At 43.9% G+C, this 12,972-nt stretch overlaps 1 protein-coding gene across 3 annotated transcripts; it reads left to right on the top strand.

The window, feature by feature from the left end:
- The first annotated feature begins 5,182 nt into the window (after positions 1–5,182).
- LOC105925284 (phosphatidylinositol 3-kinase regulatory subunit gamma) lies at positions 5,183–11,926 on the top strand. Of its 3 annotated transcripts, XM_036137949.1 has the most exons (11): positions 5,183–5,455; positions 5,494–5,592; positions 7,622–7,736; positions 7,853–7,951; positions 8,056–8,245; positions 8,354–8,470; positions 8,567–8,709; positions 8,807–8,983; positions 9,075–9,149; positions 9,242–9,412; positions 10,310–11,926. In XM_036137949.1, the coding sequence occupies exons 1-11, from the start codon at positions 5,371–5,373 to the stop codon at positions 10,584–10,586; spliced, it is 1,548 nt and encodes a 515-aa protein (XP_035993842.1). In that variant the 5' UTR covers positions 5,183–5,370; the 3' UTR covers positions 10,587–11,926. The 3 variants fall into 3 exon arrangements, with proteins under 3 accessions (XP_035993842.1, XP_012716500.2, XP_012716501.2); XM_012861046.3 differs by having other exon boundaries at positions 5,183–5,592; XM_012861047.3 differs by having other exon boundaries at positions 5,184–5,592; positions 8,056–8,236.
- The last annotated feature ends 1,046 nt before the right edge of the window (positions 11,927–12,972 follow it).

The raw sequence follows: 12,972 nt of genomic DNA, 5'->3' as shown, positions 1-12,972 counted from the left end.
CTTTGTGTAGCTTTGGTTAAAACTCCAAAATGTACACAGCTAGAAGAAGTCATGTTGAAACACCATTGCCATCTTAAGATAACAAACTTGCTGTCTAAGGTAAGCTAAAGTCATTTCACACATTCAACTGACATTACCATCATTGTGCAGCATCTTATTTTATCAAGTAGAAGAGGTTCAGGAAAAGTCTGACCAGCTTGCAGTTGTCCACCAGTCTCATCTCTAACCTCAAAATGTTGCTCATTCTTTTTGACCCAACTTTGGGCTCAAATTAGTATAAACCTTTAGCTTTGATCACAGCATTCTGAATAAAATATACTTTGGTTATAGTCACAATTAAATCCAACATTTAGTCGGCTAACTCTCGCAACATCTCAGTCGATTAAATTTAATACAGATTTAGTTGAGCAGAAAATAAGATCATATAGGAATGCATTTTTAAATCCACAAGAACGGGGAAACTCATTCTCTCTCCTAGTTCCAACAGAACTAAATGGTGTGGTTCTGTTCTTGCAGCCTTGGTTTGGGAGTTCTTGCAGCTTGTTCTTGATGTAATTCTGGGCAGAACTTTTTTTGTGAGGGGTGTCGGAGAAGTACGAAGTCGGTGGGAGAGACGTGTGAAGAGTTCTGCAACTGAGTTCCTGTGAAGTATTAAATGTCTTGGCCTGAAATAGCTTTGCAGTTCCTTCCAGATAAAAGAGCAAATTTCTCTGTTCTTGCCAATTACAAACCACAGAGCCTTTACATCGAGCTGGAAATTTTATTCTTGGATAAATTAGATTTAAAGACATGCTTTGCAATTCACTGGTTACTTTTGTTATTTTGAACACTTTTATTTTCATTTTCTATTACAAGGTTAAAATACCCTATATGGGACAACAATTTTATTTAAATTAAAGACAAATAACGTGCATTTGATGCCAAATACACACATTCTTTTTCAAAATTGAAAACTGTGGAAGCAGTGCCAGTAGGGCATCATTCTGCAACCTAGTCTGGCAATCAGCTCCATGCAGCTCAAACGCAGGTAGCTATCAGCTATTTCTCCTGTTGGACACAAGACCATAGCATGTCTGTCAGACCGAAAAACCCTGAAACAAAATCAGGATTTATTGTTACCTTTGCATTTATCCTAGGACAGGCTCTATGCCGACATCTCTTCGTGTTTGTTGTGCTTCAACTTCTTCTTGTTGCATCTCACAGTTTAAAGCGTAAAGGTTCATTTTCAACATTCAGATGCTAATTACCCTATTACTGTTTTCCAGTTCCACCAATCAGGAAAAGACATCTCAGTAGCAACATTTTTAATGCGCATTATGAAATATTGCATTAGTAAAGGTTGATGGAAATGGTCATATTCAATATAACTACCTCAATTTTGTGAAAAAAAAAAAAAAACATGTTACGCTCTCCTGAGGTGAAGGACAGTGAATGTGCAAAACAGGTGATGGAAACACATTTGCTGAATGAGTTCTGACACAGCAACCATTCACCTCACATGACTGATCAGCGGTCTCTGCTGTCACCGTCCTCCCTGCTATCCTAAAACGCGCACAGAACTGCATTTCTTTCTCTACATCTTCGGACCGCAGGTGACATCGGCAATGCTGGATGGCATGACGGAACAATTACAACTTTCCTGATAGCAACACATTCCTGAACACCTCCCTCCTTTTTTTTTTAAAGTGTGATCCATGCTAGTTTGGAACCTCAACTTCCTGTTGATTACAGCCATGTGTGACGTCAAGTTCTGACGAAATTACTCTTTGCCTGATTTATTTGTTACAAACCAGTGGATGGAAACACGCGAATCGCATTTCCCTTTTTGCTGCATTTTAAAAGTTCGCTCAAAATTTGCATGACACTTGGACGGAAACATGGCTATTTGACTAGTTCTCCAACTCATGAGTTCCTCTCCCTCCAATAATTTTGTCCTGTTTTTATTTGTTCGAAGGGTCAATCTGTATAAGCTCTTTACATTTTGCCTTGTTTTTATAGAGAGATAAAATGACTGTTGTAGAAATGTATGATACTTCATAAACACAATTAACAAGTACCCAACGTCTGTTGCAGTAGTATTTAAACTCGCCGTTTGGGTTAAAGACATAACCAATCAGCCATATGTTTGCAGGTCTGGCATTTAGTTTCTGAGCTCGGACTGGACACTGATGGGGCCGAAGAGAGAAGGAAGGCTCCAGGCAACTATGTCCTGTAACGTTCTGGACTGGGGTCAAAAGGGATTTGGCCATAAAAGCCTGGAACCCAACAGAGACAGACCCTCTGATCAACCAGGCGCTGTTTCCCTCTCCGTGCAGCCTCTAATGTCAGCTGGAGGAAGAGGCCTTGGCTGTTTAATTTTACAGCACAGTGTCATTCTGTGTCACAGGCGGCCCCACACAATGCATGTATTCATCCAGCATGAACAGGACAGTAACTGGCCATTTTTAGCACATGAAGCAAGAGAGCCCAAAATGTCTCATCGCAAAAATAATCGGTTCTTTCAGTCCCAACACCGACAGGTTTTTTTTTTTTGTCATTGTTAACACACCTGTTAGGATTTCTTCAACGGGATGACCTCATAGAGTGCCACTGCTTATAACAATAATTAGGAGCGGTGACAGCCAAGATGCCATTTTTTGCTGCTGAACGTGTTTGACGAGCTCAGCAAGAATATAATGCTCCGTTGCCAACATGGGAGGCCGTTGCTTCATAGACAAAAGGCCCAGTGCTGCATTGGAAACCGCACAACCCAAGGCTACCCTCTAAAAGCTGCTGGGTTCTTTCTCTAACAGTTGGTTTTTGCTTTAGGGACAGGAGTTAGTCGGTTCTCACTAAACATAGGGTCAGACACGATGACTCAGTCTCATAAGTCCTCGACAGAATGCCGTATAAAGACCAAATCCGAGTTCTCAGAAACTCTTTTAGAGAATGAAATACGAAAAGGTATGATGGTAAAATGGTGCATCTTAACAATTTCAACGGCAGTGGCTTTGGTGGACCCACAAGCTAGATGTATACATTTTCAACATTCATACTTTATCCCCAATAAACAGGTCAAACAAATCAATCCAAACAAGCAATATATATAATACAGTGTTAATACAGTCTTATATTGTATTATCCAAATACAATATAAGACTGCTAACTTTGTTTTTTTCCTCATATTATTTCCTCATATTTCTGCTTCCTTCCACCACCAAAAACCTGCATGTTAGGTTAACCGGCCACTCCAAATTGCCTTAAAACAGCTGACACCCATGCAGCTGTTTTGCCCTGTGTAACCCGCCACTTGCCTCTTAACCACTAGGGTTAGGAACCAGGCTCACCCGGACCCTACAAGGATGAAACAAAAATGGACAGGGGGGGAAAAATCATTCCCTTTAAACACAATATTATATGTTTTGTGATCCAGGTTATGGGATATTTTTGGGAACCTACTCTTTTGTAGCCTAAGCAGTAGACATTAGTGACTAACGTGGTGTGCCAGACTCATGGTTGTGGGCCAGCTAAATAACACCAGACTCAAGTAAAATTTTAATTTAATTATCTAATTTTATAATAGCAACTTTTTACATAGTAAAAATATTATTCTGGGGCTGAGCACCTTGCTCAGGGACCCATTGCATAGTGGTAGTCAGTGGGATTCAAACCGGACTTCAGTTCTTGTACTTGAAGATGCTCCGCTCTTGATCTGAAGAGCTTTCAAAGCCAGTGAGGGAGAAGTTCCACGCTTTCAGGCGGTAGGGAATCGCCCGAACCTCTAAGAAACTCAGGAGTTGCTCCGAACGCAACACCCTGGTCCATTTCAGGCTGCATTGAACTCCGAGGCAGAGGTTGGTCCATCCTAAGGATAAAATTACCAAACACATACTGGGCAGCGTGGCGAATGCAATTTCGTCCAGCAAGGAATGTCCAGATGTCTGTATGGGGGAAACTAAATAACTTCTCCAACAGACAAGCCAGGAGAGCCATCTCCTCAGGACAGGCCTCAGCTGTGCAACTGCACCTAAAGGATGATGGACACTCTTCTGATGATCAAAATATTTTGGACAAGAAGATAGTTAGTTTAAAGGGGGGGGGTGAAGGAGGCCATTTGAGTCAAAAGAAAATAATATATCTCTAAACAAAGGGGCAGGCCTCAGATTTTAAATTGCAAAGCTGCAGTAGGGAGCTCCGCTGTTTACCTGTCTTTGTTCTCTGAGCAGGTGCCTCTCCAGAAATTGATAGTTTTCCTGTAAAATTGGGTTCTTTCTCCGCCATTTCTCCCCACAGCTCTAGCCCACCGACAATCTTGGCCTTGAACGACAGTGATTGACACTGCTAACAACCAATCAGAGCAAGACATTCCTCGTGGCTCTGATTGGTTGTTTCTGACCGGGAGCGGTGTATTTCTGCAAACGACAGTAGGACCGTTGGTAGGAGCTGGTGGGGCTTTATTTTTTATTTTTTTCAGATTATCTGTACCATGTTTTACTGTCAAGACAGTTTTAACAAATATATTTAAAAACACATTGACAAAAAAAGTTACCTACAGCAGCTTTAAGCATGAGACAGAAGAATTCACACCTTCTTGCATGTGTCCAAACATCTCTCAGTGAGCCAACGCAACCAACCATGTCCTGTTGTTAGGGGAGGTGAATTTAGACATGCAGAATGGGACTTCCCTGCAGTTTAAAAGCTTGGGACTGCTCCTTCAATAGGTTTGAACCGAGAAAGCCCCCCCGGATGAAGAGCAAAGCGTTTTCAACCACAAGAACCGAAGTCCAGTTGTTTTGTCTTTACTGAGTAGAATTGCTTAACCCCTGGATGTCTGAAGCATGAACTCTTTTCGTTTAATGATTCCAAGCAGTTTTCCCTTTTCCATTCATGCCCTGCAAGGATTTCTTTCAGCTGTTTCAGCTAAGCTGAGGGGAGTTGAATGAAACGGTCTGGGAAGTACCATTACGTTTTAGGGGGGCATCCGCGTCAAATACCCCCAAATCTACGCAGCTGTGTCCCGTCGCGTAGAGGACAGGCTGCTGGGGTTGTCTTATAAGCAATTGTGTTTTTGCGAGAATGTCATTTAATGAGGATTAGGTGGGATTTACGTGGAAACAATGTGCACTTGTCACACAGCCTTCCCCCACCCTCCCTTTTTGCGGGTTGGTCTGCGCCAAGATGATGCCTGAGGAGCGCTTTAAAGCCGCTGCACTTCCGAGCCGAGCTGAAGAGGAGTTGCGCTGCGCTCTGACAACGTCCCGCTGTCAGACAATCTCCGGGCAAAGAAGAGCAGAAAACCTTAGCCTGGCCAGGCTATGCTGAGACGACACATCTGGACTCGGGAATGTTTTCCAACTCGGAATCTAAGAAGGTTTCTTTTTGTCTCAGTCTATGCGGGACGTTGCGTCTGCACCGAAGCAGCAGCCTAAATTAGTTGGGGAGGTTTTCTCTTTTCTTCTTTTTTTTTTTTCTTCAACAAAAAAGGGGTCATTCTTTTTTTTTTATTATTCTGCCAGCGCAAAGAAAAGAACTCCGACCGGGACTACTGTAAAACCGGAATGGTTTATCCTCCCGACGGTTTATTCTACATCGAAATGGATCAAGCACCACCAGGTAAGTTAGGGTTAAACTACAGGCAGCCATTGTCTCGGCTGCGGGTCCCTGAAAGCTTGTCTCTCTCTCTCGTTCCATCTCCCTTTTGCAAAAGCATCCTCCCCTGTCATATATTAAAGATGATCAAATAATGCACATGCAGGCGGCTTCAATGACCATCCCGTGGGTGCTGCTGCTGCTGCTGCTGCTGCGCTCCCCCAGCGGCGTTGCCCGGGCACGCATAGCGCAATTCACTTGGCGATTACGTAATACCTCTCTCTCTCTCTCGGAGGATCGGGCGCAGCGAGCCTGCTCTCCTTTTTTCTTTTGTCTCGGCGCGCACTCGCAGGGCCGGCTGTGACGGAGTCCGTCCTGCGAGGCTGCGGACGTCTGCTTTGGCATGAGCCAAAGAAAAAGAAAAGAAGTAAATGCGCACGGATGCGAGGGGGGGAAAGAAGCGCACGGAGGCTGGCCGGGCTTGGCTGAGGGTGCGTTAATGAGCGACTCCATGAAACGAGCGCTTTGTCCTCCTCCGCAGCCAGCCGTGCTTAATTTGTCCGCCTGCTCCTGAAAGTAGGCTACGGGCAAAAGGAAGAGCCGACAGATCGGTCTCATGACGAGCAGCTCGCTTTGCCTTTTTCATTATTATTACCATTATTTTACCATGGAACTAATGCGTTATTTCCCTGTTGTAATAGTGAGATAAATGTAAGAACGAAATACTGCAGGCTGAAACATTACACATGCACGTCTATTCTGGTTTGTCAAAAGGTATCCATAAGGCACGCATCATGTGGAGTTTGCAGCTTTGGCTGCAGTTAATGAGGTGGTGACATGTCTCAGTGCCCAGGGCGGCATGGCCCCAGGGGGCGGCAGGAGCACTCACAAAAATACAGGAGGCAAACTTCTCTGTCCTTTTTTTTTTTCTTCTTCTTTTTCCTTCCAGTTCCCACCTGTGTCCTACAGAATAAAAACGCTCTCACAAGTTATGCCTGTACACGTTCAGTAGAACAAAGTTCTGATTCCAAGCTTTGGATTCACAACCAGAATAACTCATTTTCGAGTTTAAAAAAAAAATGTGTTCATTTAGGGGAGGGGGCCAGATCGATGATGCTCTCTCAGCGAGCCTTTTATGCTGGGTTTTTGCCACTGTTCCTTACAGGTTAAGACTCGAGGAAAGCTAGAAAAGAAAAGCTTAGTTTGGGTCACATTTAGTATTTTAATTATGAAATATTACATTCCCCTCTCTGACCCATCCCAAGGATGTGGATTTTGGCAGCCAGCGGAGTGTTCTGGCAAAGGGACTGGAGGGAGAGCGAGCGAGCGAGAGAGAGAGAGACAAAGGAGGAGGAGGAAGTTGCGCAGATTTAATTTTTTCAAAGTCGGCTGCATTCATGCCTGCTGCCCCTGCCTTTTCCTCCGTCTAAGGTCTGAAAAAGAGGTGAGGCGATGCTGCGAGACAGCCACATTTTCTCCCCCTAACCCCCTCATGAAAGGCACTTTTGTCCAGCGGTGAAATGTACCACCCTTCAGCTCCTCTTGATGTGGTTTGCCATCCTTTTATATATGTAAGGGGTTATTTTTAGGGGAATGCTTAGTCTTAGATTTTTTATTTTTTTCTACCAGAAAAATAGTTGACTTTGGAGTCATTAAAGCATAGGAGGGGTGGTCCAAAGGGATCAAATTATAATTCCGCGGGGTTGCCAGAAGCAGAAATACAGACTCTGTGATAGCCTTGTGATAATTCCAACATTTTTGAGTAATTCAAACTTTACGGTTTATCGCCACAACTTCGGAGGAGATAATGACCCCCACCCGGGGGGCTTCCTAATTATTTGGCCTTTTGACATCTGTTGGAAACATGCCTGGGCTTGCCCTTAGATCCTAACCAGTTCCATCCGCACGGCTTTTTCAAAGAAGTGGGTGTGTGTCTGCTGGTGAGAACGGGGAGGGGTGATGACATTCATTAGTTAATGACTATTTCCTTCACCGACCTCCAGAAAGTTCACTTCATTTATTTAATTTTTTTTATTTTTTTCCTTTTGCGTAGCTCTTCCTCCTCGGTCCACGAAGCCAGCGATGTCCACCGTGAACAACAACAACTGTCTTTCTCCCCCGGTGTGTTCGCTTCAGGATGCTGAATGGTACTGGGGAGATATAACAAGGTAAAGCGACGGTTTTTCAGGATGCATGATTTCATTTATTTCTTTATTTTTCTTACCCAGAGTAGCATCTAGTTGGTGGTTGACAAATAAGAGCCCCGTACTGATTTTCTCCACAGGGACGAGGTGAACGAGAAGCTTCGAGACACGCCTGACGGCTCCTTCCTGGTACGGGACGCCTCCACCAAGCTGCAAGGAGACTTCACTCTGACCTTACGGTAAGTTGAAAGAGAGAGGGGGGAAAAAAAAGAGAGAGAAATTCTTCCTTTCCCTATGTTTTAAACCGAACTAATTCAATGCGATCGCTGTTGCTCGTTTGCAGGAAAGATGGGCACAACAAGCTGATTAAGATCTACCACCGTGACGGGAAGTATGGCTTCTCTGACCCCTTCACGTTCACGTCGGTGGTGGAGCTCATCTGGTACTACCAGCACCACTCGCTGGTGGAATACAACGCCATGCTGGATCTGATGCTCTCACATCCCGTGTCCCGCTTCCAGCAGGTCAGCGAGGTCCGCTGCCGTTAAATGGATCCTGCTGTACCGAAGAATTTGTTTTTCCCGACGAACCGAATGCAAAGGGCGCCTTTTGTTGATCGGATGTGATTTTTTTGACTGCAGGTGAAGGAAGACAGCGTTGACGTCGCTGGCAGAAAACTCAAAGAGGTCCACAATCAGTACCAAGAGAAGTCGAAGGAGTTTGACCGTCTTTACGAAGCCTTTACCAAGACCTCCCAGGTGACCACCTCATTTTTTTTTATGTCGACATCTTTCATTAGAAATGGATTTTTGTTGGCGGGCGGTTTCTCACAAATGTCCCTTTGTGTTGTGCAGGAGATCCAGATGAAGCGCACGGCAATAGAGGCGTTCAACGAGGCCATGCTGATCTTCGAGGAGCAGTGCCGCGAGCAGGAGCGGTACGGAGAGGAGTTTGAGAGGAACAGTCACTCGGAGGGAGTGGACAACGATTTGGAGAGGTACTTAACCATGACGCCGTGCGAGAAAGCGTTGCTCCCGCACTTTAATCCTGTTCGCCTCAGCCGGAGCCATGACGTTTGCTTCCCCCCTCCGTAGCTTCCTGATCAATTACGAGAAGCTGAAGTGCCGACTTGGCGAGATCTACGACAGCAAACTGCACCTGGAGGAGGACCTGAGGACGCAGGTGGAGGACTACCGAGAGACCGACAGGAAGATTAACAACCTGCGGCCAGACCTCATCCAGCTCCGCAACATCAGAGATTTGTATCTGAAGTAAGTACTTTATCTGTGGTGACCACCCCAAGCTCATTAAGAAGAAAAAAATTGTAGATAGAATTTTAATAAAAATCCTGTCTTCTTCCAGCTGGCTTAATCACAAAGGGGTACGGCAGAAACGCATAAACGACTGGCTTGGCATACACAGCGAGAACCTTGATGAGTAAGTTTTCCCAGATGCTCTTACAGCCAGGAGAGGAAAAGGCCGTGTTTAGCTGGTGTCGTGTATTCATGATACGACGCTTGTTCTTCCAGCACGTACGTCCTGAAGGGAGATGAAAAGAACCTGCCACACCAGGATGAGGAGAGCTGGTTTGTCGGGGAACTGAGCCGAACGCAGGCGGAGGAGATGCTCCACGGCAAAGTTTCCGGAACTTTCCTGATCCGAGAGAGCAGCAAGCAGGGATGCTACGCCTGCTCTGTTGTGTAAGTATTCAGCAATGGAGGGTCCTTAGAGATCCACTTTACCAGGGGTGTAAAAGATTAGGTGAAATGAGATGATCTCAATGTTAGGGCCCCACAGTAGCTCTTGTGGAAATCTGTCTCATGTTGTCTGGGCATGGGCCTTTGTTAAAGCAGACATCTAACTTGTATATGGAGTCAGGCATGGAAGTGGCCGCTCTTTACACCCTGGCCAACTTACAGTATGTTTGAGACTTATTTTGAAGTCAGAAAGGAGGCTGTTGAGATGTTGAGCAGACAGATTTGACTAGTAGGTCGTCATTACGCTAGCTTACAAAAAGCGTTGACAAAAACCTCCACTACTCATCAGCCTTTTGTGCGGCAGCATGTTGCGTGCTTTGTTGAAATAAATAAATGTTGAAAGACTGATACACAAGATGCAACTTAATTGTACACGCTGGCTGTTTGCCAGCAGCTAACGACGCTAAAGTCAACAGCTGCTACAGAGCTTCTTATAGGCATTAAACCAAGGGCATGTATAAGTTTATGTTTTTTTGTTTTTTTTTATGTCTAGTTCAGAATACTGGGCCTGACACTGATTCATGGAAAACCCAGTTTGAGATTTGGAAACTTTTTGATTCAAGTTGTGAAAACAGACAATTTTTAGTGTCCTTTTGTATTTTAGGACCAACTTAGACCTTAAACTATAAAATATTAACTAATCAAATCGAAAATGGAGTATCGCAACACTGTTTTCGAGGGATTTCTAGTTTCCCAAAAATACAGATGGATCTCGTCTCATTCACATAAACCCAATAACGAGATTTGTCTGGTCTCATGAGCAGGTTGCTCTGCTACACCCCTAGAACTCACCCATGTCGTGGCCGGCTGTCGCTCACCGGTGTTCTCCGTTTTCCACAGTGTGAATGAAGAGGTGAAGCACTGCATGATCTACAGCACGCCGCTTGGATACGGCTTCGCCGAGCCCTACGACGCGCACTGCTCGTTGAAAGACCTCGTCCTGCACTATCACCTGCACTCCTTAGCGCAACACAACGACGCCCTGGACGTCCGGCTGCTGCACCCCGTGCACGCCAAAGCGGCGGCCCCCGCTTCCCAGCTCTCTGAGGAGCACAAACTGTTACAGACTCCCAAACGCGTGCCGCCAGGACTCCCCCCAGCCGCCCCAGAGATGTAATCGAGCGGCAAAAGAGGCTTTTCGTCTTATCCTGTGAGAAGGACTGCATTAAGAGTGCATTGTGTAAAGATTTGCACTACGGTGACTCCATCAGCTTTCGTGAATGGCGTCTCGCTGGTTTGAAGTGGGACCGGACCTTTGAATGTCAGCCTGACTGTTTCAAACAAGTTTTCTACTTCACGTTTTAGTGCCGTCGGTTCAAAGGTCCCTTTCTCCAGGGCGGGGGGAAGGTTCGCGGCCGGGAAGCTCGTTCACTGGCGTCGGGTGCTGCGCCTTCGAGTTGACGTTGCTGGAGATGTCCATTTCCGACGTGGGAAATCGATTCAGCTCTACAGATTTAACCAATATGTTCGATGTATTGCTACTACAAAGTGCATTTGTGAGGGAGGAAAAAAACAAAAACACAATGCTGTTAACAGGTTGGTATCAGTGAGGTGGGTTAAAATGCCCCGTGTGAATATGTTACAAAGTCATGGTGCATCTTAACTACTTGCCCCCTTTTTATTTTCTTTTTTTTTATAAAAGAATTCATACACAATGGATAATTATGTAGCATTAACATACTGTAGAAAACCATTGTAAAAGCATACTCAATGTTGTACCCATTGACCAAAGCACTTAATAGTGAGCAAAACTACATCTCTGTTTAGTGTGGTAACTGCATTTTGGCAAGGGTAGGGCAATGTATGTACACCTGCTGATGTGCTGATCGAAAACATAATCTGAAGTACTGTATGTTATATTCTGTTACTCAAAGAAGTATAAGCTTTTTGTATTCTATATATATTTTTTCTATAAACGCGCCACAAGATGAAAGCTTGAAGAAAGTGCAATCCAACAGTATTTGTATTGTTGCAATGTGTGATGAGAATGACGGGAGGTGGTGAAGGTGTCGCTGTTCTGAGAGGTTGACATTTGCCACAACAAAAAAAAAAAAAAAAAATGCACTCTCCTCGGTGGTTTGTTGGGATCGTGCGGCCTCCGTCGTTTGTGTGAACTGCCAGAGGTCCGGAAGTATCCTGCCTCCATTACTTGAATTGTGGCGTCGCTCTAGCTATGAATGTTCTTTTGTTTTCTCATAACACGCAGCCTACATAGCTTAAGAGGAAAGGAATCCATGTTAAACCCGGCACATTTTTCCAAGGTAAAGGACACTTTGTATAGAGATGCCATAAGATGTATTGCTCATGTTGGTTCATGGGAGGAGGTGGATGGATCCTCTTGACAAATATTACTCCACTGGAGGACTGAGGAAACTCCTCGGGTAAAGCTAAGCAATGTGAGATCTTGACCTTTATCTTGCTGAAAGACAATAAACTGAAAAGAGTTTTGTCAACTTATGTAGTTGTTTGTGTTTTCTTTCAAAGGATCGTCACACAATCGGTCATACTAAAAACATATATGGCATTATGGTACGCTGAGGCAATATACCCAGTTTTGGCCTTCCACATCTCTACAATGATTAGGTAGTGAGAGGGAACCAGAAAGAGTGCTTTAATTTATCATGTAATTGTAGTATTGCATTCAAATACCTTTAAAGGAAACAGCTTAGCAATTTTGCCCTACAAGAAGAAAAAAAATTATATATATATATATATATATATATATATACACAATTGTCACGGCAGTTTGTTACTTTGGTACTTTATAAATGTGTTTATACAATGTTCTAACACATGCCATTCGTCCTGATTTTGCCTTGATCTTTACAATTATAAACCGATAAATTCCATGTTGGCTGTGGTAAAGGTAAGTTCAGGCTTTTGGTCTTAAAAGTAGAAAGAATTCCCTCTGTAAACTGGAGTTAAATGTCTACAGCCTGTAGTAATAGCCTGAAATTCACGTTACATTAACCAACATCAAATGCCAAACTGTAAAGATTCAAACTAAAATTGCATGAATGACTCAAGGGATTTGTTTTCTTCTCACAATGGAACAGTGTTGCGTACAGGCAAGAAACTATTTTAAAGAGTTTTTACACCATTTTTAAATGGTAAATTGTAAAACTTGTAACCTGTTGAAACCATTGAATATTTTATAAAACACACCACTTTCTATTGTATATTAAGGTGCAGTCATTTTCTGCCAGAAAATGTTTTAAAAGATAACGTCTTCTGATTATGTTAATTTAGTCTGTATCAAAACTTAAACCCGCTCAGGACATATTAGCACTGCATACTATAGATAAGCTGTCTAAACTTTGCTTTTGTCTCTCTCGGAGATCCATTGAAGTCTGAAAACCTATTCCTGGATCATGAGAGTTTAAAAGGCATTGGGGGCACTGGAGGACACTCTGTGGACAGATAGAGGAGAAAGGAAGGGATGAAGACAATGGCAGGATGTGTGCAGTCTCATTCTGTACTCTAGCTGCCATTAAGTCACCGGA

Source organism: Fundulus heteroclitus, chromosome 6, assembly GCF_011125445.2.
Source record: "Fundulus heteroclitus isolate FHET01 chromosome 6, MU-UCD_Fhet_4.1, whole genome shotgun sequence".
In the NCBI taxonomy this organism is placed as follows: domain Eukaryota; kingdom Metazoa; phylum Chordata; class Actinopteri; order Cyprinodontiformes; family Fundulidae; genus Fundulus; species Fundulus heteroclitus.
This window is presented reverse-complemented; position numbering and strand designations above follow the sequence as displayed.